At 47.0% G+C, this 24,776-nt stretch overlaps 1 protein-coding gene across 1 annotated transcript in view; it reads left to right on the plus strand.

The window, feature by feature from the left end:
- The first annotated feature begins 16,850 nt into the window (after window positions 1-16,850).
- LRIG2 (leucine rich repeats and immunoglobulin like domains 2) overlaps window positions 16,851-24,776 on the plus strand; it is a 274,622-nt gene continuing 266,696 nt past the window's right edge. The window contains exon 1 of the mRNA XM_069633358.1: window positions 16,851-17,206. Within this exon, the coding sequence (XP_069489459.1) occupies window positions 16,980-17,206 (227 nt within the window). The 5' untranslated portion in view covers window positions 16,851-16,979. The remainder of the gene's footprint in view (window positions 17,207-24,776) is intronic.

The raw sequence follows: 24,776 nt of genomic DNA on the forward strand, positions 1-24,776 counted from the left end.
CTCGTGCTATTGAGGAATCCAGGAAGAGCATCAGAGAGATGTCTGATAAGGGAGAAACGGTGCATGCTGTGATTCCCTGCAAATCGCTTGATGCCAGAGCAAAGAACAAAGACAGTAAGCCGATACCCTCGTCAAGGGAACTGTGCAAGAGATGCGGTTGGCGGGGACACGTGGCAGGCGCAAAAGAGTGTCCGGCTGCTTATGTGGAGTGTAGGAGATGCAAAACGAAGGGTCATTACGCCCGCATGTGCAGAGGTGTGGTGTCGGTTAAGGAGTCGGTGAAGTTGGTGGACACTAATGATGATGAGGAAGGTGTGACAATTGTGGGGTACATGGGGTGTTCCGACAAAGACAATGGCAGCACGCCAGAAGGATCTTTGTTAAGTGTGGGCCGTTGCAAGAAGAGAGCGTGGGCAACGCTCATGGTCAACGGAGTTCCGATGGAAAAGATGGTGGACACGGGGTCACCATACACGATGATATCCCCTGAACTGTATGAATCTAAATTCCACAAGAGGGTGTCAGATTTGATGTGTTCGGACATAAATCTGTGTGCTTATGGACGAGTACCCATCAAGGTTCTTGGCTACGAGTGGGCTGTTATAGAGTTTGAAGGACGGGCGGAGAAAGGAAAATTATATGTGGCTCACAAAGGTGATCCTGTGATAGGGTGGGATGAGCAAGCCGCTCTAGAACTTGAAATAAGACCAGGGAAAGCAGTTCCGTGATGTGTGTAAGGGGAGAGAGTGATGGAGCTGAGTTGCATGAGAAACTCACGGCTGAAGTGCTGGAAAAGAGATTTCCTTCTGTTTTTAGTCAAACGTTGGGCAAATTGAAGGGTTTTGCACACAAAATAATTCTCAAGAGGGGTTCTGTGCCAGTTGTCCATAAAGTCAGGAGGGTTCCTATCATGGCTCGTGATGCCTTAAAGGAAGAGCTTAATAAACTCAAAGAGTCGGGGGTCATAGAGGAAGTAGAGAGTTCAGAATGGTTGGCCCCGGTGGTCCTGGCACGTAAGAGTGATGGAGGCATGAGAATGTGCGTGGACCTTAGGGACCTTAGTTCATGCATATGGGTTGACAGACAACCTCTGCCCAATATTAATTAAATGCTTTCCTTGGTGTGTGGTGCATCCTGCTTTTCGACGTTTGACTTGTCATCCGCATATCATCAAATAGATCTGCATGTTGACTCCCGTCCCCTTACATCCTTTGTCACTCCCTTCGGTGCATTCCGTTTTTGTAGAATGCCCTTTGGTTTAGCACATGGGTGCACAACATACGGCCCGTGGGCCAGTTGCGGCCCGCCATGCCGTTTTGTCCGGCCCGTGAGGCACAAAGACTTTCATAATGGAGGGTGGCCTGCAAGCAGCATCGGCCGCCCTCCATTTGGAAAGTCTTTGTTGTCTTTCGGGCCGGACAAAACACTGGCCCTCATTGGTTCAGTGCACACGAACCACGCAGCTCCTACGAGCCACGTAGTGCGTGTGTGCTGCACCAATGGAGTGCCAGCACTATGGCTGGCGTGGCCAGTAAGGCTTGATGCCGGAAGACATTTCAGCCTTGCTTGCCACGCCAGCCGTAGTGCGAGAAGCCTCGGCAGCGTTCCAGCACGTCTGGGTAAGTACATGGGGGGGGGCTGTATGTTTGTGTGTGTGTGTGTCTGTCTCGGGTCCGTCCTGACTGTGTTTTTTGTTTTTGTATGTATGTTGAGATGCAGAGGTGTGGGGGTGTGTCGGGTCTGCTTGAATGTGTTTGTGTGCAAGTGCAGTGTGTGTTGAGATGCAGAGAGGGTGTGTGTGTCGGGTCTGCCTGAATGTGTTTGTGTGCAAATTCAGTGTATGTTGAGATGCGAGGGTGGGGTGTGTGTCGGGTCTGCTTGCATGTGTTTGTGTGCAAGTGCAGTGTGTGTTGAGATGCAGAGAGGGTGTGTGTGTCGGGTCTGCCTGAATGTGTTTGTGTGCAAATTCAGTGTATGTTGAGATGCGGGGGTGGGGTGTGTGTCGGGTCTGCTTGAATGTGTTTGTGTGCAAGTGCAGTGTGTGTTGAGATGCGGAGGGGATGTGGGGGTCGGGTCTGCCTGAATGTGTTTGTGTGAAAGTTCAGTGTATGTTGAGATGCGGGGGTGGGGTGTGTGTCGGGTCTGCCTGAATGTGTTTGTGTGCAAGTGGATTGTGTGTTGAGATGCGGAGGGGGTGGGGGTCGGGTCTGCCTGAATGTGTTTGTGTGCAAGTTCAGTGTATGTGAGATGCGGGGGTGGGGTGTGTGTCGGGTCTGCCTGAATGTGTTTGTGTGCAAGTGCAGTGTATGTGAGATGCGGGGGTGGGGTGTGTGTCGGGTCTGCTTGAATGTGTTTGTGTGCAAGTGCAGTGTGTGTTGAGATTCGGGGGTGGGGTGTGTGTCGGGTCTGCCTGAATGTGTTTGTGTGCAAGTGAAGTGTATGTTGAGATGTGGGGGTGGGGGGTCCGGGTCTGTATGCGTGCATGCTTGTGAGTTTGTTTGGTGAGTTGGGGGTGGGGGGTTCAGGTCTGTATGGGTGCATGGTGTATACTTGTGAGTTTGTATGGTGATTTGGGGCTGGGGACTGTATGGGTGCAAGGTGTATGCTTGTGAGTTTGTATGCAGAGGTGGGCGGGTTGGGGTCTGTATGAGTATGTATGCATGGTGCATGCTTGGTGGCATGGGGCATAGTGTTTGCTTGAGAGGTGGGTGTCTTGGGGCATAGTGTTTGCTTGAGGGGTGGGTGTCTTGGGGCATAGTGTTTGCATGAGGGGTGGGTGTCTTGTGTTTGCTTGAGGGGTGGGTGTCTTGGGCATACTGTTTGCATGAGGGGTGGGTGTCTTGGGGCATAGTGTTTGGTCGGGGAGTGGGGGCTATGGGGCATAGTGTTTGCTTGAGGGGTGGGTGTCTTGGGGCGTAGTGTTTGCATGAGGGGTGGGTGTCATGGGGCATAGTGTTTGCATGAGGGGTGGGTGTCTTGGGGCATAGTGTTTGCATGAGGGGTGGGTGTCATGGGGCATAGTGTTTGGTCGGGGAGTGGGGGCTATGGGGCATAGTGTTTGCTTGAGGGGTGGGTGTCTTGGGGCATAGTGTTTGCATGAGGGGTGGGTGTCATGGGGCATAGTGTTTGGTTGGGGAGTGGGGGCTATGGGGAATAGTGTTTGCTTGGAGGGGTGGGTGTCTTGGGGCATAGTGTTTGCATGAGGGGTGGGTGTCATGGGGCATAGTGTTTGGTTTGGGAGTGGGGGCCATGGGACATAGTGTTTGCATGAGGGGTGGGTGTCTCGGGGCCTAGTGTTTGCATGAGGGGTGGGGGCCATGGGGCATAGTGTTTGGTTGGGGAGTGGGGGCCATGGGGCATAGTGTTTGCATGAGGGGTGGATGTCATTGGGCATAGTGTTTGCTTGAGGGGGGGTGTCATGGGGCATAGTGTTTGCTTGAGGGTGGGTGTATTGGGGCATAGAGTTTGCATGAGGGGTGGGGGCCATGGGGCATAGTGTTTGGTTGGGGAGTGGGGGCCATGGGGCATAGTGTTTGCTTGAGGGGTGGGGGCCTTGGGGCATAGTGTTTGCATGAGGGGAGGGAGCCATGGGGCATAATGTTTGCTTGAGGGGTGGGGGCTATGGGGCATAGTGTTTAATAAAAATTAGGGGTTGAAAAAGCCTCCTGCCACGCCACGCCTACCGCCCCACCCACATTTAATTTTCGGCCCACTATAGCCATCATGTAGGGTACTTTCGGCCCTCTGTCAAAATCAGTTGTGCACCCCTGGTTTAGTATCTGCTGCCGCTGTTTTTCAGAGAACAATGCAGAAACTCTTTGCAGGTATGCGCGGGGTGGAATGTTTTCAAGATGATATTCTGGTGTGGGGTGAGTCTCAGATTGAGCATGATTGTAGAGTCCTTGAGGTGATGAATGTCTTTAAGAATTGTGGTCTCACGGTCAAACTTAGCAAATGCAAGGTGGGTGTTCCTAGCGTGACTTATTTGGGAACCTCTGGATGCCAAGGGTATTCACCCCAAGATTGAGTTGGTGAGGGCATTGAGCGATGCATCGTCCCCGGCTAATAAAGAGCAGTTGAGATCGTTCATGGGACTTGCTGAATATTACAGCAGGTTTGTACCTTCCTATGCCGACAAGACAGTAAGCATGAGGTCATTATTGAAGAAGGGCGTGCATTTTGTGTGGTCTGATCAGTGCCAGGCGGAATTTATTAAGTTAAAATAAGAAATTGAGCAGGCTCCTTCCTTGAGTTCATTTTCTCCTGTCAGAAAAACGTTCCTAACTGTGGATGCGAGTGAGTATGGCATAGGTGCTGTACTGGAACAAAGGGTTGAGGGACAACTTTGTCCCATAGCTTTTGCATCGAGAGTGCTCAGAGAAGCTGAGGGCAGGTACGCTGTCATAGAAAGGGAAGTTCTTGCAGCTGTGTGGGCTTCTAAATATTTTCGAACCTTTCTGTGGGGTATTGAGTACACCCTCCGTACTGACCACAAGCCGTTGGTTCAAGTATTGACAAGGAAGAGGTTGTCTCATGTGTCTACCAGGATCATGAGATGGATGGCCGATATGACAGAATTTAATTTCAAGGTGGAGTATGTCCCTGATGTGAGAAATGCGGTAGCTGATTGCCTATCACGGTTTCCGAGTTCTAGCAGTGCTGAAGAGGCTCCAGGTGTGGTGGGGGACGAATGTTCCTTGGTGGCTAGTGTAGTGCCCGCGATGTCGGAACCAGAATGGAGTGCTGAGTGTACAGATGATCCCGAGTTGGTTGAATTAAGAGCAGCACTTAGAAGTGGTCTTGTCAGTACTAAGTTGTCCAAGCTGTATGGGCATGTAGGGCAAGAATTGTCCGAAGGCCGATGGGGCGTGGCCAGAGGTCTGAGGTTAGTTCCCCCTTGTTCCCTTAGAGGGAAACTTGTTGAGTTAGCACACGAGGGGCATTTGGGCAGGTCTATGACCAAGAGGAGACTTAGACAGGATTATTGGTGGCCTGGTATGGATACGGACGTGGAGGATGTAGTGAAAGATTGTGCAGCATGTTCCAACAGGGATAAAAGCAAGGTTCCAATTTCCTAACCAGTCTATCCTGTTAAAGTCCCCCGTCAAGTCTGGTCCAAAGTAGCGCTGTACATAATGGGACCCATAGATTCGTTAGGAGGAGACTTGAGATTCATTGTAGTTATGGTGGTCTATACGTCGAGTTGGGTCGAGTCCACTGCCTTATCTATGGTTACTGCTGAGAAGATTGTGGGGTTTCTCTCTGTAGTGTTTGACAGGGACGGTGTGCCTGCTGGATTGATGACCGACAATGGGTCTCAGTTTGTGTCAGATTATATGCAAAAGTTTCTGGACGATCTGGGCATATGTCATCATAAGGTTGCTCTATATAATCCACAAGCCAACGGTCTAGTGGAACGTATGAATCGTTTTATCAAGGGGGCCATCCAGTTGGCTCTTGCTAATGGCCTTCCGTGGGGAAAGGTAGTGTCGGAATCTCTGAGAGCTTACAGGCTGACCCCCTCTACTGTCACTGGGTGTTAAGACGGATTTCTGAACTCTGTCCTGGTGGCGCAGAAGTTCAGAAGGCCAACCTAATTACTTGGAACAGGGTAACCTCTGGACAAGCCAGACCAATCAAGGTAGCGATCGCGGCGGTCAAGACTAGGTCTCAAGAGGGGTGAGGGTGACTGAAAGCCCGCAATGAGCACACAAAGCAAGAGCGCTTACAAACTACTCCAAACAGTTGTTATATCAAAAATATATACACATTTATTTTAAGGCCTTTAAAACAATGACCGTAGCGAGAAAATCACAATATCACAATATTAAACCAACACATACCATATCAACACAATATATATACAAATACACAGTCGCAAGCGTTTAAAGCACGAAATATGTAGTCCACCTGAAAGGAAAGGAAAACAGGCAGTGCGATAATGCTTTAGACTCAGTTCGCCTTCAGAGGCACCTAACTAGATGGAAGTCCGAGCCCTGCGAAGAGTGGAGCCTTGTGCTCAAAGTACCTGCCACGCCGGTGCCAACGGGCAAAAGGGGAAGCTCTTCGGAGGAAGTCAGGCAGTTCGGGTTAGTGCACAGCAGAAGGAGAACAGGTTCCGCAACTCAAGCGCAGCCTCCACAGCGGGCAGAAGCAGAGCGCGAGTACGGCCAAAAGGGTGCTGTTTTTACACAGCAGGGAAAAGCAATGGGATACTGCAGGAGGGCGACCAGATCCTAGCTAAACTACTCACCGGTCCCCGAAGCAAGCAGACCCAGGCTTCTCCACGTTAGTTTCAGCAGCTGGCAGGTTCAGAAGAGCAGGGAACGCCTCGTAGTCGTGTAGAGCAAAAAGACGTCCCAATCGACGAAACCAGCACAGTTTGTTGCCGCAGCAGGACAACGGAGCGGCCGTGTGTATTCAAGCCAAATGTACACTCCTCCCTTCAGACCTGGGGACGCCAAGCGTACGAAGCGTGGGAGAGTGACAAGGACTCGAAATACAACACAACCTGGCGGCAGTTACAGAGCAGGACTCCCTTGTAAGCTGGTCAGTCAACTGGATGGCCCAGAGACACTTCCGAAGGCTTACTTGGCAGGAGATGATGAAGTCGCCGGGAATAGCTGTTCCTGCTATTCCAAAGGTCGAAGCACCAGTACAGGCCTTCTGGTTCGATCAAAGGAGGAAAGGGTTTCACAGGACGACAGCAGTGCAAAGGAGGATTCCTTCAGCGGGTCACCAGCGATTCCTCGGTCCAGCCTCTTGGTTGCAGGATACTTGGCTCCTGTATTCCTTCGTTCGTGAGAACTCAGGAGATCGACATGGCAGTGGAGTTTCCAGCTCCCTCTTATCCACGGTTCCCTTCGCGCCAAAACGGAGGGGAGCCAATGGGAGATCCGCTCATCAACACACATACCATACGTGGACCAATCACGGACCACGGTGGTCCCAGGCATTCACACCACCCCAGACTCTCTGGCACCCAGGATGTGTATTGGGACCAGACATCCCAGCCCACACCCTGGAGGCACACAAACGACATGTAGAAGCCCGCGAAAGCAACCACGTTTCGCGGGAAAGTACATGCCCAAATAAGGAAGGCCCCGGGTCGCTCGACCTGGGGAAGGTGAAGGGAGCAAGACGGTCAGTGGACAAGACAAAGGAGCCTCGTGGTCTGGCCATTTTGGGAGCCAGGCCACCATTTTGGGTTCAGTGCGAAAAACGTGCTCAGAACGCCAAAAGGAGGTCAAAATAAACAAAACGATCGCTGCCACCATTCGAGTCCCTGAATGACTTGCACCGATCAAATACCATCCTAAAAGAGTATCTAGGGTCTGTAGAAGGCTAGAGACCCAAGAGAGCTGTAACTTAGCTTACAGTGCCCTCTTGTGTCATGTTGCACTAAAGCCGCAACATGATAAAGGAAACTACGGGAAACAGCGTTCCCCGGTACTGACTGTCTTAAGGGCATGTCAGTTTCCCTGTAAGAAAGGAGCGAAAGCCCAGAGAAGTGCGGCAGAAGGCTGTACTTCTCTGGCAAAGTCAAGAACAAGGTTAAAAACAATAGCAAAAAGTTTAGGGGTTGCCACATGGAAGGAAAATTACCTGCAATCATGAAATCTTTCCTAACACTCGCCCCTCCCAGACTATGGACAGGGGGAACTAATCCACCCCTGGATGAGTCTCTTGTTCAGGTCGGTTAAACATTCTGGACAACCCATCAGCATTGCTATGTTGGACACCTGGCCTATGCTCAATAGTGAAGTCGAAGCCTTGTAGACTTATGGACCACCTAAGCAACTTTGGATTCTCCCCCTTCATGTTCATTAGCCACTTTAACGGCTTATGGTCAGTTTGCACAGTGAAGTGGGTCCCATAGAGGTAGGGCCTCAGCTTCCTTAGGGCCCACACAACAGAGAAACATTCTTTCTCTACCGTGGACCATCTGAGCTCTCTGTCCTTAAGCTGGCGACTAATAAAACCGATAGGGTGTTCCTTACCCTTCTCATCTACTTGTGATAGTACAGCTCCTATCCCAGTGTCAGAGGCATCCGTCTGCACGATAAAAGGTCTTTGATAATCAGGGGCCCTAAGGACAGGGGCCTGGCACAAGGAGTCTTTTAAGCCATTGAAGGCCTTCTCACACTCGTCGGTCCAAGTTACCTTCTTGGGTTTCTTCGGAGTAGTGAGGGCAGTCAGAGGAGCAGCTATGGTGCCATAGTCTGCCATAAAATTGCGATAATACCCCGTGAGTCCTAAGAAGGCTCTCACTTGGGTTTGCGTAGTGGGGGTAGGCCAGTCTTGTACTGCTTGTACCTTACTGGATAGAGGCTGTCTCCTCCCTCCACCTACTTCATGTCCAAGGTAAACCACTGAGCCTTGTCCATTTTGGTGAGGGGCCACTCGGACACCCTCAAAAGAGCTTTCTGAAGGACTGCTTTTGAACAGGTCGGGGAGAGGTTCAGACTCCTCTCCCTCAACGTCTGAAGCCAATAGCAGTGCTGCGATTTCGCCGCTTGGGACGAAAGCCTTCAGCCTATTCACGTGAAACACTTTTGGAGCCTGTCCAGGCCTTCCAAGGTCCACTGAATAGTTAACCTCACCCAGGGGCTCCACCACTGGGCAAGGGCCTGACCATTTGTCCTGTAAAGCTCGAGGCCTTATGAGATTCATGATCAGGACTTGCTGACCAAGTGTAAAGTTGATGAGGGAAGCTTTCTGGTCGTACCAATGTTTCACCAGCGCTTGCCCTGCCTTCAATTTATCACTAGTCAAACCCATCAGAAGTACCATCCATTTTCTGAGCCCTAGCACATAATCAACTACGTTGGTAGTAACAGGGGGAGTGAGGATCTCCCATCCCTCCTTGACGATGGCTAAGGGTCCCCGTACGGGATGACCGAACAGAAGTTCGAAGGGGCTGAAGCCAACACCCTCCTGTGGTACCTCTCGGTAGGCAAACAGTAAGCATGAAACAAGAAGATCCCACTTTCTTCTCTGAGGCTCCTCCAGAGCCCCAATCATGCTCTTTAACGTCCTGTTGAAACGCCCCCCCAGACCATTGGTCTGGGGGTGGTATGCAGAAGAGAACCCGTAGGTGACCCCACATTCTTTCCACATAGCCTGCCTATACTTCGACATAAAGTTGCTGCCATGATCCGACACAACTTCTTTAGGGAAGCCAACCCTAGTAAATATGCCGAGTAAAGCTTCTGCAACTGACTTGGCAGTTACAGTTTTCCATGGGATGGCCTCAGGATACCTGGTTGCATGGTCGACCAGCACCAGGATAAACCTATTGCCCGAGGATGTTTGCGGGTCAAGGGGACCAACCATGTCGATCCCTACCCTTTCAAATGGTACCCCGACAACTGGGAGCGGTACCAACGGAGCTTGGATTGTCGCGCCAACCTTACCAGACAACTGGCAGGCGGCACAACTCCTGCAGTGACTTTCTACTTGCACCCCCATCTTGGGCCAGTAGAAGTGCATGGATAACCTTTGCTTGGTCCTCTTCATACCAAGGTGACCAGCAAGGGGAACTTCATGCGCCAACTGCAGGAGGAAGGGCCTAACAGCAAGGGGAACCACCAACCTCCTATGGTCTCCTTCTGTAGACTCTGTGGGCTCACTATACAGGAGTCCACCTTCCCAATAAATCCTATGCTTCCCAGGAGGTTCACCCTCAAGCTGGGAGCAGGCCTGTCTCCTTAGGCCTTCCAGAGATGGGCACTCACGTTGGCCTTTACTGAATTCGTCCCTATCAGGACCTCCTTCAACTAACAGGTCTTTTAGTTCAGGATGATCGTTGGGGTCGAATACTTCAGGCATCGCCAACTCCTCGTCAGGCCCGGGCGATTGACCAACTTCCTCCACCGCAGTGGTAGGCGAGCTCGGGGGAATATTCTCTTTCCCTCGTTTTGACTTGTAGACTCCTTTCGCCTTGGGTTTCCCCTTTGGCTGGGGCGGCGTATTGGACTTGGCCAATGCTGCCCGTGCTTGAGACCGTGTGTAGGGTCTTTCGGCAGTGTCTCCTACGAGCCCTAAAGCTCTGAGATCATTACCCAACAAGACCTTTCCCGGGACGTTTCTCTGAATGCTCACTGGAATCCTGACTGCTGTACCATTTAAAGTAAGATTTACAGGTATTACGGGAAACATACGGAGGGGGCCGTCAGCCAACTTAGTGGGCATCAGAGTAGCTCTGGCAACTTCCTCTGAGTCTACCAAGGTAGAATCCACTACAGTGCGACTGCACCCACTATCCCTAAGAGCTGGAGTATCCACTCCATTGATCAGCACACTGTCTTTAAAGTAGTGCTTGGTATTATCCGGAATCCTAGCATAAGCCTCTGTGACTTTAGGCTCCCAGGAACCCAGGGACACTAAAACTACCTCAGCCTCTATTCCGCTGGGAAATGAGTCTGAGGAGAAGGATGCTCCTGTAATCTCTTCTTCCTCGTAGGAGGGGAAGGCCAGATTAGCGGAGTGGACCCCCAAAGGTCTAACCTTACAACGGGGATCCCCATTCACGTGGTCAGTTGCTCCACAAGAAAAACAAGCCCCAGTGGGTCTGTTTATGTAGGGAGGCTTATTGTAACCAGAGTTCTGTTTCGGAGGCGGACCTCCACTGCCCTGTGAGTTCTCTTGTGTCTTACCCTTGTTTTTCTTTTTGTGGCCCTTATGGGAAGAAGATTTAGCAGATTCCCCACCCTCCATATCTTTGGACTTTTTCCCTTCCTCCTGCTTACCAGGATGAGTTTTGTCCTTATGGGACACTCGATGTGACACCCATAAGTCTGCTGCAATGGCCAGCTTCTTAGGATCTATCTCCTTCGAATCGGCCAAATGCTGCTTAAGCTCCGGGGAAGAAGAAGCAAAAATATGTTCCAGCATGACAAGATTTATCATGCCTTCGAAGGTCGAAACCTTATAACCTTCGACCCAGCCAGTTAAGTTTTTCAAGGATTCAGCGACATAAGATATCCAAGTACCACCTTCCTTTTTCTTATACTCTCGAAAACGCTTTAAATATTGGGCCGGAGTCTTCCCAAACTTTAAAATGAGAGTTTGCTTTAACATTGCGAAATCAGCCCGCTCAGTCTTCGACATTTCCATAATGGCACTACAGCCAGAATGGGGCAGTCTACTGAGCAACCACGCAATCTTATCAGCACTGTCAACTTTTTGAACCTCGCATGCATACTCAAACGCATTCAGCCAGTCCATAATGTCATTCCTTTCTTCATACACACTGAGCAGATCTTTTGGAAACCGTGGATGAGAGGAAGCCCCAGACCCATGTCCAGGACCCTTGGACCCATTTGCAACCTGAAGCTTGGCCAGTTCCAACTGGTGATCCCTGTCTTTCTGTTTTTCTGCCTGTTCGATTTTTAGTTTGGCTATGCTGAATTCAAGCTCCTGCTGCCTAAACCGCAGCTCTTGCTTCTTGGATTCAAGCATAGCCTCCCCATCAACACTGGCAGAGGAAACATTAGACATCACATCCTCCCTGTCCTCGTGGTCGCGATGGATCAGTGCAGCGGCAGAACCGTCGGTTCTACCAGTGAGAGCAGCCCCACCACCTTCTGCACTGTCCTCGGAAGTTATAGCGTCAAGCTGCGCTTCCTGCCACGCCACGATTCTCTGGATCATTTCCAATTTAGTGCCTTGAGAGGAAACACCTCTCTCCGCACACATCTTCTTCAATGTTTCTGATTTGGAAGCATTTAAAGTTAACAAGGTATTTGCTTCCATACTGTTTGATAGGACTATGGCCTTTTTAAAGTTATATTACAACAATTCACTACGTGCACTGTTTGGAATAACCTGAAATGCCTTAGTTCAAGCGCAACACTGGATACCTTCAGTCGTATCCCACCGCTGCCACCAATTTGTTAAGACGGATTTCTGAACTCTGTCCTGGTGGCGCAGAAGTTCAGAAGGCCAACCTAATTACTTGGAACAGGGTAACCTCTGGACAAGCCAGACCAATCAAGGTAGCGATCGCGGCGGTCAAGACTAGGTCTCAAGAGGGGTGAGGGTGACTGAAAGCCCGCAATGAGCACACAAAGCAAGAGCGCTTACAAACTACTCCAAACAGTTGTTATATCAAAAATATATACACATTTATTTTAAGGCCTTTAAAACAATGACCGTAGCGAGAAAATCACAATATCACAATATTAAACCAACACATACCATATCAACACAATATATATACAAATACACAGTCGCAAGCGTTTAAAGCACGAAATATGTAGTCCACCTGAAAGGAAAGGAAAACAGGCAGTGCGATAACGCTTTAGACTCAGTTCGCCTTCAGAGGCACCTAACTAGATGGAAGTCCGAGCCCTGCGAAGAGTGGAGCCTTGTGCTCAAAGTACCTGCCACGCCGGTGCCAACGGGCAAAAGGGGAAGCTCTTCGGAGGAAGTCAGGCAGTTCGGGTTAGTGCACAGCAGAAGGAGAACAGGTTCCGCAACTCAAGCGCAGCCTCCACAGCGGGCAGAAGCAGAGCGCGAGTACGGCCAAAAGGGTGCTGTTTTTACACAGCAGGGAAAAGCAATGGGATACTGCAGGAGGGCGACCAGATCCTAGCTAAACTACTCACCGGTCCCCGAAGCAAGCAGACCCAGGCTTCTCCACGTTAGTTTCAGCAGCTGGCAGGTTCAGAAGAGCAGGGAACGCCTCGTAGTCGTGTAGAGCAAAAAGACGTCCCAATCGACGAAACCAGCACAGTTTGTTGCCGCAGCAGGACAACGGAGCGGCCGTGTGTATTCAAGCCAAATGTACACTCCTCCCTTCAGACCTGGGGACGCCAAGCGTACGAAGCGTGGGAGAGTGACAAGGACTCGAAATACAACACAACCTGGCGGCAGTTACAGAGCAGGACTCCCTTGTAAGCTGGTCAGTCAACTGGATGGCCCAGAGACACTTCCGAAGGCTTACTTGGCAGGAGATGATGAAGTCGCCGGGAATAGCTGTTCCTGCTATTCCAAAGGTCGAAGCACCAGTACAGGCCTTCTGGTTCGATCAAAGGAGGAAAGGGTTTCACAGGACGACAGCAGTGCAAAGGAGGATTCCTTCAGCGGGTCACCAGCGATTCCTCGGTCCAGCCTCTTGGTTGCAGGATACTTGGCTCCTGTATTCCTTCGTTCGTGAGAACTCAGGAGATCGATATGGCAGTGGAGTTTCCAGCTCCCTCTTATCCACGGTTCCCTTCGCGCCAAAACGGAGGGGAGCCAATGGGAGATCCGCTCATCAACACACATACCATACGTGGACCAATCACGGACCACGGTGGTCCCAGGCATTCACACCACCCCAGACTCTCTGGCACCCAGGATGTGTATTGGGACCAGACATCCCAGCCCACACCCTGGAGGCACACAAACGACATGTAGAAGCCCGCGAAAGCAACCACGTTTCGCGGGAAAGTACATGCCCAAATAAGGAAGGCCCCGGGTCGCTCGACCTGGGGAAGGTGAAGGGAGCAAGACGGTCAGTGGACAAGACAAAGGAGCCTCGTGGTCTGGCCATTTTGGGAGCCAGGCCACCATTTTGGGTTCAGTGCGAAAAACGTGCTCAGAACGCCAAAAGGAGCTCAAAATAAACAAAAAGATCGCTGCCACCATTCGAGTCCCTGAATGACTTGCACCGATCAAATACCATCCTAAAAGAGTATCTAGGGTCTGTAGAAGGCCAGAGACCCAAGAGAGCTGTAACTTAGCTTACAGTGCCCTCTTGTGTCATGTTGCACTAAAGCCGCAACATGATAAAGGAAACTACGGGAAACAGCGTTCCCCGGTACTGACTGTCTTAAGGGCATGTCAGTTTCTCTGTAAGAAAGGAGCGAAAGCCCAGAGAAGTGCGGCAGAAGGCTGTACTTCTCTGGCAAAGTCAAGAACAAGGTTAAAAACAATAGCAAAAAGTTTAGGGGTTGCCACATGGAAGGAAAATTACCTGCAATCATGAAATCTTTCCTAACACTGGGCATTCTCCTTTTGAGTTTATGCGGGGGAGGAAACTGGGCTCCAAATTGAGAGGGCCAGAACTGGGCGGTGGTGTCCAGTCACAGGTGGATATGCAAGGAGTTTTGGATCGAGTTCGGCGTAAGCAAAGGCGTTTTCTGAGTGAGCAGCTGGCCAGTAGGAAGCCTTTTTCGGTGAAGATTGGCGATTGGGTTCAGATCAAGAATCCCAGATTTGTAGCCAAGGGTCTCAGCAGGTACTTAAACCCACGCAAGGTGGTCAAGCGTGGCCGTGGGTATGTAAAACTTGATGACGGATCTACATGGAGTCTTAGGCGTGTGGTGGTGGTGGACCACGAGAAGGTAGTTTCCACGGGTGGTGATTCTGGCAGTCCTAGTGGCGCTTCAGGAGATGCTGATGTAGGGTGTGATTCCCCCTTGGAGGGCTCCACTATCCGGGAGGGTAGTGAGGAACTAGTTAACTTGCAGCCCCTGGTTAGAGGGGCGGCTGTAGATCCCCGGGGGGTTGAGGAACATTGCATCCCTATTTCTGTGCATGATTCTGATGTTGGAAACGGTCCAGTCGAGGGAAGTGAGGTGTCCACTTCTGGGGCGGCCGACCCTGCTCTAACTCATGCTCATTCTGTCAGGGAGAGGAAGGTTCCCTCCAAATATAAAGATTGTGTTTTGGGTGCTATTGCTCGTTAGCACAGTTTTATTTGGGTGCTATTGCTCGTTAGCAAAGTTTTATGTTTTCTTGCCTGTTCGCTTCTTATGAGGATTTCTTAGCTTTAGTTGGGACTAGTGTTTGGCTGGGTACGTGTGTCTGTTTGTGTGATTGCCGTGTGTGTGTTTGTGAGTGTGCATGTATGTGTGTGTGCTTCAAGAGGGTTATTTCTTTTGTTTTTTTTTTGTTTTTTTTTCCGCCGTTTCGATCTGTTATTTCTTTTGTTGAGTAAGGGGGGGAGTGTTATAATGTGTAATAGCTCTGGAGTGGTATTCTACCCCGTAGAATTCCACTCTTGTTCTGATGTCATGTTTGCATTTGTTGAATGTTCCACATTCCAAGAACAACGGTTATGAGTTTCAGTGGAGAGCTGTAATGTAGGCCGAGCGCTGCTGGGCTCAGGCTGGTTGCCATTAAAGGATCTTCACTTACCTACAGTGTAGGCTTCCTTATTAAAGCACGCTGTGGCATGTGCCACATGTCACATTCGGCTCCTACTCCTCCTCTAAGGTTGGGTGTTAGGGGAATCAGCAATATTATAGGCGGGTGATTATTTGTTCACAATGCAGGTGAACGTAGGAAACCCCATGAACTATTTTTTTAGGCTCAGGGAGGTGCATTTAACCTCCTCTCAACTAACTGCCTTTTGGCAAGCCAGTTGCTATCCTCACATCGAAAATACTTCTGAGGCAGCAACATCTTCCCCGCGCAAATATAGAGCAGCGCTCCACCAGTTACTGAGGGGATTGCCGTAAAAGCAGCATGGAAAATAAGCCATTGTGACCAATACCCTATCGTGCGAGACTGTGCTTGGCAAACCTGACGCACATAAACTCCTGGCCCACAGCCCAATATATCCTTCTTGTTCTCCAAACCACGTTGCCTGCCGTGGAATGGCCCAAATACATCTGAAAACAAGCCCAAATACAGCCCAATCCAATTCAACATTGACACTATCCAATGCTCAAAGCATAACAATTTTAATCAAAGTTATTATTGAAAGCCTAATATGAACACATTTCTAAACCTAGACCTGAGAAGGTATTTGCTTGGAGCGATATTTATCTGACAGGCACATTGACCCTGTGTCTGTGAGAAACAGGAAGCATGTGCAGAAATTGCATGGCAGTGCCAAATGATGTTCGTTTTTACTTTATAACAGGCTGTGCTTGGTGCTGCTTAGACTTGCCAGAAGTAATCAAATATTGCTGAGAAACATACGACAAAGGAATGTAATGGCATAGCTCTCTCTCAACGCACCTGCTTTTGGCGGGTGTCACCCGCCTTGAAAGCAGCCAAATCACCCGTCAAGTCCCTCATACGCCCATTCACTTCTATGGGCTCTCACCTGCCAAAAAGAAAATTGGGTGTTTTCGCCTACCTTGGTGACAAAAAAGGTTGGAGCTATGCAATGGGGGTCCGTGTGGTGGTTAGAATTTTCTGTCAGGGGGCTGTTGTTTTGGAGGATAAGCTCTAGTCCTGTTTATATGTGCACCCTTTATCCATTGACAGGTCTATTCTATCTGCATATTTTTATTTTGACCCAAACTATTGGCATTGCCAATGCTTGTCTACATTGTGATCCCGATGTTAAAACAGTCATGTATTTTCACAGGCAATGAACATCAATGACGGTTTTGTAAACACAAGCAAGCAATGGAGTGGACACCAAACAAAAGGTGAACGAATTGCCTGGCGCTGCATCCCGCCCATGCTTCTGACCTTTAGTTTGGGAGACAGAGCAGCCATCTTGAAATCTAGTTATTTATATTTATATGATGGTATTTCGCATCCAAACTTAAAATGTTACTTTTAAATGAAAGCAGCTAATAATATTACAGTGTTTCACCATCATTTTGATTTTGTTGTAAAAAGGAATCCATGTTACAAATTAATTTTTTTTATATATACTGTGATGAAGACACTATACATGAAAAGGATACATTTATCAAAGTGAATTGTATAATCAGTGTACACTTTCCAAATGATAGTTATATCTCTGTAGGTCTACTTGTGATGCAGGGAGAATTCGCCGCTCTAAGATGGTTGCTTGACTATCGTTGTCTCCTTCTATGGTTGGCACTGCTGCTTCCTGTGTACTCTGACTGCCCTGGAACCGGGGCCGTATGGAGTCCTTTGTTTGTGTCTATGCCGCCGTTGATCTGAGAGTCTGGGACTCAGGGGACTGTAACCAGCGCTCTTCGTTGCGGGCTCCGTTTTTGGCCCTTTGCCTCCTCTAACCCCTTTTTCTGCACCGCCCGTGGGACAGGATATGATGGTGCATGTTCGGTGACCCGCGCGCTCCCTGGGAGCCCCCTTATTGTGCTGCGCTGAGAGATAAGATGGCGGCGCCTCCCGTTGCCCCTCTCCTGACTCTACTTCTCTTGTTGCCTCCCGGTGCGCCCGTCTCCTGCCCGGCGCCCTGTTCCTGTGGAGCCTTGCGCACCGACTGCAGCCGCAGCAGACTGATTCGGCTACCGGGGACGCTCCCCACGGGGACCACCAGCCTGTGAGTGATGGGCAACAAGGGGGGGGGGGGGGTGTGGCAGTGCCAGGGACCGGGGTGTAGCATTTAGGTCCCACACCGGTCTGTGACTGGTGCAAACCGAACGATGAAGCAACTGGGGTGTCTTCAGTATTCCCAGGTGGTGCACCCGGTACATTCCACACACGCCCCCCCCCCCCGTCGTCTGTTTATTTTTTGGCCACACTTCACTTTCCCTTGTGAAGCATCATGGAGCTGAAATGCTCTGTGCACGTTGCTAATGTTGTAGCGATGGATGTGTTCTGTCATGCCATTGAACTACATGCAGAGACGTTTGGCCCGATTGCGCGGCACTGTGAACCATTTGCTGGAAAAATAAACGGTGGCGAATGTGTTGTGACTTGGAGCGGATGTGCCTGTCCCTTTTGTACTTACCTGACGTACTTGTATAATGTACATGGAGCAAAGTTCCTGCAAAGATGTCGGTGTCATTATTGGCCAGGGACTCAGCATAACAGTTTCATTTTGTTCTTGGTGGGTGCAGGTGGAGATTTGACTTTTTAAGTTCTTGCTTTCTTCGGACATGCGGTGATCCTGTTTTTATTGTTTTGTCCTCCTATTTTAGTATACCTTTTTGGGTAAGTAGGGCACTTGGCTTTAGCACCGGTTTGATTGGAGGAGGAGGACCAGTTCCTGGTGTAGTTTAGGTTTGCGTTAGCGCCTTTCTCCTTCATTATATTAATATTGCAATTCCCTTGCTTCAGTGATTATTAATAGACATTAAATGTGCTCTTTGGACTTGCCATTAAGCTTCGTAATGTTGATCGCCGTCTGTTTTATTTTGCTAGGCAACACATGGTTAGGGCAAGTCTGCCAACTTTTGTTGCCATCTCATAAATACCAGCTTAACAGATCGGCGTTTAATGATTTCCTATACCTTCAAAAGTCTGGCCAATTACAGTCCAACCTTAATACAGCAGCGCTGTAGATGCTGTACCTTAACATTGATTTATGAGCTTTCACTGGGAATACATTTGTACATTGATTGCCTAAGTTGAAGAAAGCTGGTTGACCCTTTGCGTGTCAGTGGCCTGTCCCGAGTAATGAATCGGAGGTTTTCCCTTTAGAAATATATATCCTTCAGCAAGAACTAAAACGAGTGCTCCATTAAATGCATCAACATTTGCATTCCCCACTAACCATTGGGCAGTGATAATTTACTCTTGGCAGGTGTATATTTGTGTGCTGTACCCATGTGTAGAGCGAAGGGGGCGAGTAATTGCATTATGCCAGGCTAGTAGCATACTGATTGAAATTGTTACCTATGGTTTAAGTATAGCTTTGTATCAAAATAGCATGTGTTGCTTTTACCCATGTCCGAGAATACTTGTGTTTTATTGTTATCACGTGATTGATTCGCACATAAATGACATTGTGGGGTAAACACGCAGAATCTGTCCCATCTATACAATTTTATACCATTTTATACCTATCTGCACAGCCCGCTTTTGCTTGCCGCGCATAGTTTAACAGTTTTGCCGTTCAAATTATTTTCAATTTATTCATATTTAGAGTTTACGAGAACCCAATTTGAGGGATAGAAAGATTGGATAAACATGAGCTTAAAGCAGATCCTGCGTGAGCAGGAGCTAGCACTGGGAAACATGGAGTTAGTACAAAGCGTTCCGCAAATCTAAGTTTGTATAGCATGTAAACGTAACGTTTTGTCCATTATTTATGACCCATTGTTCTTTAAATGTTGTATAGATGCGTTCTAATGCTTATAATATCCAAAATACACAGTTAATGTTTAATAGTAATGTTTGTTGGCATCAGATGGCTTGGGGAGCCAAAAGTAGTTCCCTGTTGGTGTCAAGCTTAACTAGGCTCTTCTTGGCTGTGAGCAGGAGCTAAATAGCTCCCAGCTCCTCTCAATTTCGAAAACTGCTATTATGGAGACCTCAGAATTGGTTATTGTAATGCTTTGTTAATCGCTAAAATGGTTAAGCTCATTTGATAGGTTTACACATACTGCCCTATAGCATCTGGATGGTGCTGAAGAGCGTTGCGCCCAGATCCAAGTGTTGCGCAGTGCATACAAAGTAGAGGTATAAATAGGACAACAAAATAGTTGTCCAATTTAATAATTTGTTTTCTTTGGAACTGCTAATCGGGCCTCTAAATGTGTACTCTCCAACTCTAAGCACTCTTGGTGAATAAGAAATGGTGTGCTCAGGACATGTGAGGAACGAGGGGCCACGTTACGTCTTATCTCCTAGCTAGTAGTTGGCAACTTTTTTTCCTCCTGATGCAACCAGTTATTGATTAGGTTTTAATGGTATCTAATATCCATGTAATTGTTTTGTAAGCACCTTGAAGTGGTAGCTTTTCACCCACTTAAGAGCTTATCTGTATGTTTGTGTGATTTACATCCTAGCCAGCTACTGCCTGTTGTTGGTTGTCCATCTCCGATTTATTGAGGGGTTTCACTTTTATGGGTAGCTTGCGCCTGAGGTATACCCACCATCTTTAGTGTGTGTTTGGGGGTATTCTGCAGTCAGCCACACCCTGCATAGTACTTGATCCGCAGCTGGACACCAGATGCGATTGGCGTTCTGTTGGGAAGTAGTCAACAGAGTGCTGAACTGAGGCAGCCAGGAATAGCTTTGCACGCTTAAAGGTGGCGGGATGAGACTGATGTTTGAGATGTAGTAGGCTGTCCTGATTATACTCAACACGGAAGAAAGAAAGAGACCTCAATAGGAAAATATATAAAGCGGCAATAAACAAAAGGCTGTGCTCCCCTCATAAAAAAATAAGATGTGATGAAGTTGCCCAGGGGTTTGAAAGTGATGATCAAGATATATTCCCAATCAACTCTTGTCCTGTCACTAAGAGACCGTGGTGGGTGAGCTGATCTTGTTGAAAAGGGCTGAAACGCTCTGGTGTCAACATATTTTTTTATCCTATCCATAATCATTTTAATGAACCGGAGATATTGAGAAATAACTTTCATGGGTTAGCTGTACAGATATGGGATTATAAAAAAAGACAAAGTGCAAGTGGTTTTGTAAATGGAGCCAAAAAATGAATACACCTTACTTTGAATCGTAAAGGTCAAAAAAGCGAAAAAATATTACTCCCTGTTCGAACAAGTGTAAACATGCTTGATTTGATTTGCTGTATAGGCACAACAACACATTTAATAACCTCTTGCACACAATCTGTGTAATATTAATGTGTAATATTTAGAATTTTTTAATGAGAAATAGCTGACGTAAAAAGAAATGTCCCAAAAATGAAAAATCAGATTTTTCTGTATTTGTTTAAATAGTTTTAGGTCTGTGTTTAGTAATTGAGGTTATTTGCTACTAGGTTCGCTAGATAACCAATTGTAATCATAAGAAAAGAAGGAGGGGGGGGTGTGTGTTGGTTGTTGTGTTTTGATATTCTTGGTCCCTGTTTCAACACACTCCCCTTTTCAACATAAAATAAAGGGATAGACTGGTTGTTTAACTCACAATTGCATACATACACACAGCATGCTATTCCTTACTCGCCTTGAGTCCGTTCTCACTAGTATATGGTTAGCGGAAAGTGCACATTTTGAGCCCTGCTTAGTTTATTGCACCTGGATTCAGAATAATTTTGCACTTTAATGCAAAATTAAGGAATTATTTTTTCTGTAGGTTCCTCTTCAGATTAGGCTGTAATAATATTGTAAGTCCTTCAAGGGGCACTGCTCTGCTGACCAGAACTTATTCTGTGCCTAAGTGGATAATATATATATATATATATATATATATATATATATATCTCCAGCTGTGCCATGTAAGCTGTAATATTTTTCAAAAGGTTCATACCATCTCAGCCTGAGGAAGTGGAGGAATTCCACACGTGTGCACATATGCAAAATAAATGACTTAGTTAGGCTAACAAAGGTATCAACTTTTTTTCTTTTTGGGTCAGCAGTCTATTAAACCTTTGGCCAACATGGTACAAGCATTCAGAAATATATTCGATTTCCAGGGTTCAAAATGAATGTTCCATGAGCGGGAGGTACAACCACCTCATGGATGTTGGTGGAGGAGCTAACCCAAGGGAACCAGGAGTGAATGCATATGCATAGCACACTACACATTTAATTTCCACATGAGATGCACACTATTTGGATTTTTAGTTTGATCCATAACATTTAAATGTGGCTTAGATGTGTGCTAATTCTTCTTTATTAATATTCTCAAACACAGTTAATATTACGTATGCATTTTCGTTCGGCATCAGTTGGCCTCTGGAGCCAAAAGTAACTCTTTTTAGTTGTTGGTTTCCAAGTAACCAGGCACTCGTAGGGAAGAAGCGGCAGCGAAATAGCTCCACGTAACTTTGAATGCTTGATTTTGCTTTACAAGTCTTCTAGATGGGGCATAGTGCTCCTTTTTTGGGCATGTTCCCGAACATTCAGGGTGAATGCCAAATAGCTATGTTTCATTGGCGGGAATCGAAAGTAGCCCCTATTATCCAGCAAACCAGACCTTTCTAGGTTACAAGCAGGAGCTAGATTACTACCCCCAGCTCCTGTTTGTTTGAACCGAATTGCTGAAATACTAAAATGTTTAGTTTTTGGAATTCTAGATAATTTGATCACTAGATTATTTCAAAGTTATGTGCCTTTAGATTGATTTCACTGCCTAGGTTATGGGGGTGATATTGTCGTGTTTGGTTTAGCTCCCTAGGGCTATCTTTGTTTAGGCTACAATGGGGTATAGGAAGCGTATTAACGCAGAGCAATTTTAACCAGGGTAATACAACTGAAACGTGAGTTTTAAAAAAAAAAATGTAAAGAATCTTTTTAGGTGAGGTTCTGAGGAAGCATTTGAGAATAAAAATCAGAATTTATTACTTATAAAGTGCCTTCTCTCCAGATACTGCAGTACTTTTTGTTATATTCATTCCTAGTAGTGTGACTTCACATACATTTCTGATTGTGAATAATCACATTTTATTTTATACATTACTTTTATTTGCATCATTCAAGCACACCCTTTGTTTAAAATTATTGGACCAGAAAGCTTTTCCTCCTTGCTTCATATCCAGTCTTGCCCAGAGCCAATGTGTTCAACCGTACTGTGAACAAATTGTTTGTTAGAGACAAGTGTTGCTTTTTTGTTTTTACAATGTTAAGACCTGCACTCCCTTTTTATCCTCGTTTAAAGATTAACTTAATTGACTTGTGGGTGATTTTGTTTTCCAATCCTGCCTTATTATAAACGCCTACTCTGGTGGAAAGTTGTCCAGGAACATTTTCCACTGAACTTTGGCAGTACTGTCACGCATTCAAGTTCTTTACTGTCTCCTTTCTTGCCATTTTATAGATTGAGCAGGTTGCTCTAAAGGGGCTGTCTATGTCTGCGGCACTTCTCTGGCCTTTGCTTGCACAGTCTCTCTTCTGTGACTCTGCTCTGTTTTATTTGTCGCTAACCAGGTAGCGGTCAATATTGCTCCATAATATGTAATTTTTCATTGTTGCTGCCTGTTACTAGGGGCTGATTTTGCTCGATAGCCCTGGAGATTAGATCAATGCTCAAGCAAACCATGCATAGTGTACAGGCTTTGTTTTGGGTCACTTATTTTGTAGAACACTGTCTTTATTCGCCGTTATCACTCATGGTTATTAATAGTAGCACACTGCCTAATAATAAAAAGCTTAGCACCCACCCAAAACAAGAGTTTCAGTATGTCGAGTGTTGTTGGTAAGTGGTGCAGAAGTCCGGGAAAGTTTATTAAAACTTTGACCTCCCACTGTTGGGAGAGCAAAGCTTTGACTCTACTAAGCACTGTGATTGACCCTTGATGTATTCTTTCCTTGGTCAGAAAGCTGCCGATTGATAGTCCTCTGGTTACCTCTGCCTCCTGTGTGCAGACTTTTACATCCTGTCTGTCAGATCAGTGTTCAGGCGCCTGCCACTGTTCTGATCCTTGGCTTAATGCTAGTTCCTCCCTATTTTCCATGGTCTTGTATTCATCGCAGCTTAGAGTGGTTTTAGATTCTGCCTCCCCCGCAATAGTTGTATTTTCACTAGTTGCAATATACAGCAAGTCCTTCAATTTTCCACAAGCTTGGCTGTGACCATCCTTCTCTTTGATCGATACAAACTCTTATATCCTGACCATGCTTCTAATCCTATTTCTAGGAGAGAAAATTATTCCACTTCTTTAAGTTAGTACAATAAGAAGGGATGTTGGCGAGTCCACTGGGGTAGAATCCTATTGATGATCGGTTGCCATGAACCTAAGAGATGGCTACCATTATTTACATTTAGAAAGTACCTGTTGGTGTATGTTCAATGATGGGTGATGGCGCACTCCACCCCCGACGATCAAAGGTAAGTTAAGTTGGGACTAAAGAGTGTGTTTGTATACAGGCTGGAGTATGTCTAGATGCAAGCAGTTGACCAAAGTAGTGGAATACAGGGCATAGTTGGACGCCCACTAAAGTTTGTAGGCAAATTCATGGGTGTTCAATTCTCCTCTTCTAGGCCAGCAATAATTTTCTTAATAAATTGGGTACGTATCAGTGGTGGCCACAGAGGAAAGTATAATTAAAAACAAGATCAACCCATCTATTGTGAATGACGAGCTTTTTTTTTTTTTTTTTTTTTTTTTTTTTTAATGGCCCAGCTGTGATAGTTGGAGTGTGGCTGAGTACGTTCTTTGGCAGGACGGGTGAGGGAAGTGGGCTCTTGTAAAGAATGGTTAATGAGCCTGCGTTTACAGCAGGCCATGTCTCAAGTCATTCGAATGTGTCTACCAAGGAAATGTTGTATTTACAAATGTCACTCGGTTTTGGCAGATTCGTCTTCCGTGTCTTTGCCTGATTAATACCATTGCCATAAGAGATTCTACATTTTCAATACCTAATTTTGTACATTATGGAGGAGGTTGGTGTGGTGTTAATTTAGCCACACATGTTCTGCTCCATTGTCGCAAGGTATTGTGGAAATAAGCCCCACTTACCAGGAGCAGTAGTTGTCTTCTGTGATGGCACCGTTACATTTTTAATTGTCTTACTGTATATTTATAATAGCTTCGTTTTTCTAAGAAGCTAAAACATGGAATGATCCCATTCGGAGTCATTGTGCTCCCTCTGCCCCCCTTCAATTTAATGGCCTTAAGGTACTGCAAATATGTTTACAAAGCGGCACTGTTTTTGACTGAACTTTACATTTCCAAAATTATATATCACTGGCAGTGCATTTCAAACACTTGTAATCCTAAAATGTTGGGTTCCCATTAGACATACATACCTGTGTTGTCAAGAGGCCCAAGTGTAAAATATTAAATCAGTATAAATCTGCGATGCAGTTGTACGATCCAATTGGCGAATGCTAGGTATTTAGATTTTTCCAAGGACTTTTGTTGAAGATGCTTTAAGAATGCTCATTCTAATTTTTCAGCGCCTTCTGTAGTCCATAATATGTGGACCAATGTTCATCTTTCAACTCGATCACTGCTAGCATGCCTGACTATTAACCTTTGCATCAATGTGTACAGGCTGTCATCTCTCTCTCATATATCAGTCAGTCTGTTCGTTTGT

Source organism: Ambystoma mexicanum, chromosome 13 (assembly GCF_040938575.1).
Source record: "Ambystoma mexicanum isolate Mex_15411 chromosome 13, UKY_AmexF1_1, whole genome shotgun sequence".
In the NCBI taxonomy this organism is placed as follows: domain Eukaryota; kingdom Metazoa; phylum Chordata; class Amphibia; order Caudata; family Ambystomatidae; genus Ambystoma; species Ambystoma mexicanum.